Source organism: Andrographis paniculata, unplaced genomic scaffold (genome assembly GCF_009805555.1).
Source record: "Andrographis paniculata isolate CXL003 unplaced genomic scaffold, ASM980555v1 Contig69END, whole genome shotgun sequence".
NCBI classification, from domain to species: domain Eukaryota; kingdom Viridiplantae; phylum Streptophyta; class Magnoliopsida; order Lamiales; family Acanthaceae; genus Andrographis; species Andrographis paniculata.
This window is the reverse complement of record NW_026137605.1, coordinates 8,432,338-8,439,765: the sequence shown is the minus strand read 5'-3', so window position 1 is coordinate 8,439,765 and position 7,428 is coordinate 8,432,338. Positions and strand designations below refer to the sequence as shown.

The following is a 7,428-nucleotide window of genomic DNA, read 5'->3' as shown; positions in this document are numbered from 1 at the left end:
TTTTAGCATTTTATAGTACAAAAGTACAAATATTAATGTATTTTTTTCCTAAAAATAAAATGACATAATTTTTTTTTAAACAACTCAAAATAAAAAATAAACATACTAGTATATTTGTAATTTAAGTAAAAATTAAGAGTATTTTGATATTAATTTATAATTTCTATTACTAAAATAAAAAAAAAGATACTATTAAGTGAAACGAAAAAAAATGATTAAAAAAATAATTGAGTGCATTTATGTTTTGGTTTTTAATTTAATTGTTATTGGAGACTTTTCAAATAAAAATACTTACTTATATTAATTGTTATATTTTGTTCGCCAAAGAAAAAAAACTTGAAAGTCCGATAAGGATGTTTTGGTAGTACAGGGTAGGGTCAGCATGTGACCGTGAGATCATAAATTGCAAGATATAAGTTTCCAGACTATTAATTTATCGAATTTTTATATCATAAAAAAATTAAATATTTGATATATATTTAAAAAAAATAATATTGATAAATAGTGTTAAACTTTTTAAAAATATGTTGATAAATAATTTTTTTTTTTTTTCCCCCTAAATAAGAATGAGAAGGTGTAATTAAAACTCTCACTATTTAAATCTATTTTTACTATTTGTTAGCAGTATTTTTGCATATAAATAAATAAATAAAATCGGATATTTAGGATATGACTACACACTCACTCACCTAAAAATCAATCCAAACACATGAATATATATTTTCAAATTTGGTGGGATGAAAATGATATTTAAATAATTTGTGAAAACAAGATACTATCAACATGTGTCTCCTACATAATTTGTTTAATATGATTTGCTTACCAACATAATTTGTAATTTATTATGTTGGTTCGAAAATTTACTCAATATACATATGAAAATTAGAAATTGTATGTTCTCACGTCGTCAACTAATAATAATAATAATAATAATAATAATAAGGGTAAACTATTTTTTAATCTATAACTGAACTTTCTTATCATTTTAGTTTCATAATTGGATCCCCTTATCATTTTAGTCCCGTAAGTGGAGCCTTTCGCAAATTAGTCCCATAAGTAAAAAATTTTCGTTGTTTTAGTCCTCCGACGCCGGAGACGCCCGCATGGCTTGCCGGAGGCTAAGGGCTGACTAGTGGATTTTATTATTATTTTTTTATATTTTTAAATTTTTTAAAAAATTGATTTTAAATTACTTTTTAATTATATTTGGCTTTTTTTAATTTTTTTTTATTTGGTTCAATTGAAAAAAAATTTAAATCCACTTGTCCGTTAGGTGTCGCTAACCTAGCGAGACAACGTGGCTTCCGGCGAGCCATGCGGACGTCTCCGGCACCAGAGAACTAAAACAACGAAAATTTTTCACTTATGAAACTAGTTTACGACAAGCTTCACTTACGTGACTAAAATGATAAAAGGGCCATTATGGTTACCCTAATAATAATAATAAATTAAGAGTATTTTTGTTTGGGATTTGGATCTTAGTTACATAAGAGAAAAGAGTTTTTTTTTTTTTTTTTTTATTGCACATTATCAATAAATTTTTGTTTGTTTATGTTTTATGGGTACTTTGAATTAATTCTTTTTAAATATATATATATATATATATATATATATAAAGGTGTGTTGTTTGAGTATGTTTATTTGTAATTGCTCTGTATATGCCCTTTGCATCTGTTTAAAAAATATTTATTTTTATAATTTTTGGTAAGATAAGTGTACAGTATTTAATTTTTTTTAGTAAATATAGACATCATTACATTTTATAAATAATATCAATTTTATAATAATATCATTATATTTAAGAAAAACACAAAAAGTAAAATAGTTTATTACTAGTACTAGCAACTAACATTTAGGTAATGAAAAGAGTAAATATTTTTATATATATATAATATTACATTAAATACTATTTAAATAAAAAAAGTAATTTCAAAAAATGACTCAAAAGAGGCGCATTCTTTGTTTATCTTTTTCACGGTTTGGCTATGGTGTTTTGTGTATTATTATTTTTTTATTCTCTAATTCTTCTCTCTCTATATATATTTAAAAAAACATAACAAAATACAAAACACACACACACAAAAAAAAAAATAAATATATACAATAAAAAAATTGATTGGATATAATATAGCACATAAGAAATAAATATGAAACGCAATTTTAATTATAAATAAATTAACTAAATATTAAAAAGAAAACAAATTAATAAAATAAAACACCGAAAACAATGAGTTTTATTTATTTATTATTATTATTAATTAATGTATATTTTTTCCTTCCACTCATAAAGTAACAATATTATTATTTTTCGTGATCCAACAATATTAAATTTCATTTTTATCAGCAACAAATCTCATCATACATTACAAACTCTTATACTTATATTTATTTACGTTAACATAATTACATTAATTTACAAGACAATAGTAAAATAATTGTATACGTAAAAAAAAAATAATTACATTAATTTACGAGACAATAGTAAAATAATTGTATACGTCAAAAAAATTTCACTAACTGTCATTAAATTATAATATTCATTAAATTTCATTGAAAAGAGAAGCCATTAAATAACATTATAACACATATACAAAAATACATACACACGACTAACACAACAATGGCATCAAACCTACAAGTTAAAGACAACATGATTTCATAATTCACTCAACACAAACAAACCTACAACAACCTTAAATTACACATCATTATAAATACCTTAAATCTTACCTAAAAAAAAAACAACCGCAAAAACGGAAGTCATTCATGTTCATGTTCGAAATTCATCCTTAAATATGTATACCTACGTCTCCCGGAAGATCGGTCCATTCGATCCTAATTTCAACTTCGCCGGTCTCCACATTTCTCAATTTGAGCTTCATTTCTTGACTCATCTTACCTGTCAATAATAATGTATTTTCTTATTAACTTAAATTTTAAGCAAAATGATCATATTATACTTTCATATTATTTAAATTTATACTCATTTTTTTTTGTCATAAAAAAATATTTTTATTTCTATTTTTAGTAAAAGCATACTATGTTTTTTTTATTTTTTCTCTACTATAAAAAGAAAAAAAATTATTTTTATCTATTTTTAAAATTCGTACTCGTTCAAATGAACAAAAATTTAGATGACAAGATAGTATTATACGTAACTAATAATGATATATTGAGTTTGTTCGCTTTGTATTTTTAATTAATGTGTTTTTATATTAAATATGAAAAATCTTATGAATAATATAAAAATAATATTTTTGTATTGAATTTTGTTACTTTTTGTTATGCATATATGGTTTTTTTTTATTTTATTTTTTATTATTATATATATATATTTATACGTATCATGCCACCAGAAATAAATAAATGAATTTGATGAACAAATTACCATCGGTCCAAACGACTCGGCTCTGCTCGGCTAAGCAATTGTCGGGGCTCGGCTCGATCTTCTCGACCGTAGTCCCGTCGTAAAGATCTTCCAATCCCATCCTCGTGCATTCGAACAGAGGTTTGATGTCCAGCTGAGCGTGCCCCATGTTGTCGTCATCTGTGAATGTGTCCTTGTCGTAGACTGTCTGAAAATTGCACAAATAGTAGGAAATTAAGGATCCTCGATTGATTCAAATTATATCGAAATCATCAATTGAATATGTTTAATTACGAGAATGACTGGGAGATTTAGATCCTTAATGTGAATCGTCAAATCATCTTCCCAGACAGGATTCAGAGTGTCTCTCAACACCTTCGACCTCACTTTCTGCATCGAGTAATTGTAATAACAATAACAACATCAACAATATAAAAATCAATGTATAATCCATAGATTCAGACAACAGCGGAATCTCATGTCCGAATAACATCGAATTGATTACCATCGAACAATCGAGGCGGTTTTATTTCCTGATTTTGGCTTCTAGAATTGAAATTCGATGTAGGAAATTGAGACAGACCTGGAGGCCGGATTTGACGACGGCGTAAGGATCGCTGGTGCCGCGCTTGTCTCGCACGGCGAGATTGATACCTCGGTGAACTCGAATCCTCAGGAGTCCCGAAACTTCCATCGACGAACGATTTTTCATCAATCTCCACGAATTCGATCTTCTTCGTTTTCCCTTTCGTACGGAAAAACTGGAAATGGTAGGGAGGGAGGGAAGCTGAAATATATATATAGTTAAAAGGCGGATGAATCTCCACCGTTGATGTAGTTTTCGACGGTGTGGATCTATTGGTGTTGGTCTCTCTGGAGCTTGATGGATTAATTAATTAGAGGGACAATGCCATTGTAGATTTGACACGTCATGCTCGAAAGTTTGTTGAGTTATTTTTAAAGTAAAAATAATTGCTATTATTATTCTGTATTATATTGTGTTACATCCGTCCTACGATTATTAATTTTTTTTTATTCATAACCATTGATACATTTTTAAATAAAATTTATTAAATCAAAATATATTTAATAAATACAAATTTAATTTAATTAATTACATAATACTATATAATATTATAATCACGTAGAAGTCGTTCAAAACACTTTTTTATTTACTTGTATTATAAAAAATTTATTTTTGAAAGTTGATATCTATATTTTTTATATATTTTTATTGAATTTTAATTAAAAAATAATCTAATAAATATTCCAATTATTTTTATAGTATATATTAACTTTAGTTTTAAAACTATCAAATATTATTAATTATATAAAAAATAATAAAATAATATTATAAATTTCTATTATTAATTATTTAAATATTATTTCCTTAAATATCATGTCACTAATGAAAGTGTATTTAAATTTAAATTATTGTTTAATATGATATAAATAAGTATTTATACAATATTATAAATGTACAATTAGTTTTAATATATAATACAATAAAAAAAAATAAAAAATTGATTTATATATTGAATAATAGCAAACCTTAAAAAAAAAAATTCAACCAAGCACACATGACATATTTTCTAAAGTCAAACAACTTTGTCCGCTCCGACACTTCCAGGTTCATCGGCCACACATAATTCGCGTGATTTTGCATTGTCAAGTTTAATTTGCAAGGCATTAAGTTCGACCAAACGTTTACATTTTTGGCAACGGCTTCAAATTTCTACGTTATTAAAAAATAATAATAAATAAATAAAGTCAAACAACTTTGTCTTCTAAAAGAACTTCAAATTTCGGAATGACACGTGCATAAACGTTGCATGCAACATGCTCCTTTCTGCTATGCCTATATACTTATAAAATAAAACACCTCTGTGCTTCAACACGCCATGTTGATCACCCAACACGCCCATTTTAATATTAATAAAAACTTGCTTAGCATTGCAGTAGTTCATTCAACTTGTTCTACTTTAACACGGGCGTGTCCACTATTATAGTATCTATCAATATTCTTTGTTGGACAACTAAATGCGATTAAAATTCTAAAATATGATCAATTTGATCTCTAGTAGTGGACTAGTGGGAGCGGCAGCACTGCAATTTTCAATTTTCAATCTTAACTCATATATATATTTCAAATAATAATAATAATAATAATAATAATAATATTCTCAAAATAAAAACATATACAGTAAAATTTTAAACATAAAATTTATGGATAAAGAAGTAACACGCGCAAATTTAGTAAGATATGTAAAAATATCTTATGTGATAGAACCACATATTTATGTAAATATTCGATTATACTAATTTCTAAATATATGGTATTATTTTGAAACAACTTAATACCTATTTTCCTCACCGATATTGATGATATTTGATAGATACATACATATATCTGTATCTATCTTTCTCCCTCTCTCCATATATATATACCAGAATCACGTCTCTTCTTCCTCAATTATTTGCCGCTTCGTCTCCACCCCCAAATTCGAGTCCTCCTTCCTCATCGGTGATCGGCGATTTCTTCCGATTTCTGGTTCCCTAATCGGCGAGACATTCATTCGCTATATCTTCCTTACCCCGTGCTGCGTTCGCCGATCGCCTGTGGTTTCTCCCTCCATTGTGAATGGTGAAAATCTCGACAGAACAATTCATGATCTTCCCCTCTTCCTCAAGTAGGGGGATTTCGATTTATTCCGCTACCATCGCCAATTCCTTTTGCTTTGCGTCGTGCAAGGAAGCCTGGTACCACCGCTGCCTCGGCCTCGACCCTTGAATGTTTGCTTAATCGTTTTCCGTTTTTGTGGTTCTCTCCTTTGAATTTTGCGACGAGCCCTAGTTTCTTCGGTTTTCGCCACCGTCTCTCTGTGTAGATCTCTATTGTTTAAAAATTCACCATCAGAAAATCGAACGATACACATGGCGCTTCACAGGAAGAAGAGTCAGGCCACGAAGTGCAACCGCTTCTTGATTAGTATAACAGTGTTTGGTAGCGCCGGTCCGATTCGATTCATCGTGAGCGAGGAGGAACTCGTCGCTGCTGTCATCCAGACTGCGTTGAAATCGTACGCGCGCGAGGAAAGGCTGCCTGTTCTAGGAACCAATCTCAATAATTTCATGCTCTACTGCCCCGGTCCGGAAACAGAAGGTAGCTGTTCAATTTCACTCTTCTTATATCTTCAATTTCGATTGTGATTGCGTATCTATTGAAATATATTGTGATATTGCGAGAGTTATTAGATTTCAGAGGTTTGTCCTTGTTGTTCTTTGTTGTGAATGGTTTCTTCTAACTCATGTTGATTCAAGTCTTTACTCGGACTATAACTTTTATTAACTAAATGTCTTGATTGTGATGTTGATGTTGCATTATTTACTTGTCTTTGGTTATTAGCTCTGAGTCCATGGGATACAATTGGATCATTCGGTGTCCGAAACTTCATGCTGTGCAAGAAGCCTGATGCTGGGAATGCCACTAAAGAAAACAAACTGCCCGCGATCTCTCGGAAGAGCAGTGGCAGTTGGAAGTCTTGGTTCCATAAATCTACCAGCCCGAAGATATCTTCTCATTGAGTAAATCTTATGGTGGGCAATTGGGTTATAGTTATTGTCTTCTAATAGGACTAGTTAAGAGGACTCTGTTCCAGGTATGTCTGGATCAGAAGGTTTTGAGTGATTATATACATTATGTTTGGTGTTTAGGTTTTCGCCTTGGCGATCTTTTTGTTTATATGAACAAATTATTGAAAACCATGATGAGGGTTTCTTGTCTATAATAAAAGCTTATACTTTCTTTTCCATTGATGGATGCCGGATGCCTTCACTTTTTATTTGATGCTTAAAACTCATTGTGCTATGTTTAGGATTAATTCATATCTGTGTAGAGTTCATCTCGTCGGGCAATGACAGCGATGTTGAGAATTAGCATGTGCTATTTCTTTGCTCATAACTTAGATGGTAGAAGTTTTTATGCGGCTTTTGGGAGCAGAATGAATTGGCTTTTCTTTTTCTTCTTAATAATAAATAACAAGAATAATGTCTCTTTATCT

General features: G+C 29.3%; 2 protein-coding genes across 2 annotated transcripts; one reads left to right on the top strand and one right to left on the bottom strand.

The window, feature by feature from the left end:
• Nucleotides 1-2,789: 2,789 nt before the first annotated feature.
• LOC127264000 (protein C2-DOMAIN ABA-RELATED 4-like) lies at nt 2,790-4,061 on the bottom strand. The gene is made up of 4 exons (XM_051293325.1): nt 3,951-4,061; nt 3,662-3,757; nt 3,389-3,575; nt 2,790-2,899 (listed from the first exon to the last, which is right to left on the bottom strand). Exons 1-4 carry the CDS (start codon nt 4,059-4,061, stop codon nt 2,790-2,792), a joined length of 504 nt encoding a protein of 167 aa, XP_051149282.1.
• Nucleotides 4,062-5,827: 1,766 nt separating this feature from the next.
• LOC127263695 (uncharacterized) lies at nt 5,828-7,179 on the top strand. Its single transcript, XM_051292856.1, has 2 exons — nt 5,828-6,530; nt 6,774-7,179. Exons 1-2 carry the CDS (start codon nt 6,302-6,304, stop codon nt 6,950-6,952), a joined length of 408 nt encoding a protein of 135 aa, XP_051148813.1. The 5' UTR covers nt 5,828-6,301; the 3' UTR covers nt 6,953-7,179.
• Nucleotides 7,180-7,428: the final 249 nt, after the last annotated feature.

What these genes read in the sequence shown, in the direction of transcription:
- LOC127264000 (XM_051293325.1), bottom strand. Translation starts at nt 4,061, where the DNA reads ATGGAAGTTTCGGGACTCCTGAGGATTCGAGTTCACCGAGGTATCAAT. An exon ending in TCGTCAAATCCGGCCTCCAG is followed by an intron (nt 3,758 to 3,950) that starts GTCTGTCTCAAT and finishes TACTCGATGCAG; the next exon opens with AAAGTGAGGTCGAAGGTGTT. An exon ending in CCGAGTCGTTTGGACCGATG is followed by an intron (nt 2,900 to 3,388) that starts GTAATTTGTTCA and finishes TATTATTGACAG; the next exon opens with GTAAGATGAGTCAAGAAATG.
- LOC127263695 (XM_051292856.1), top strand. Translation starts at nt 6,302, where the DNA reads ATGGCGCTTCACAGGAAGAAGAGTCAGGCCACGAAGTGCAACCGCTTC. An exon ending in CCCCGGTCCGGAAACAGAAG is followed by an intron (nt 6,531 to 6,773) that starts GTAGCTGTTCAA and finishes TTTGGTTATTAG; the next exon opens with CTCTGAGTCCATGGGATACA.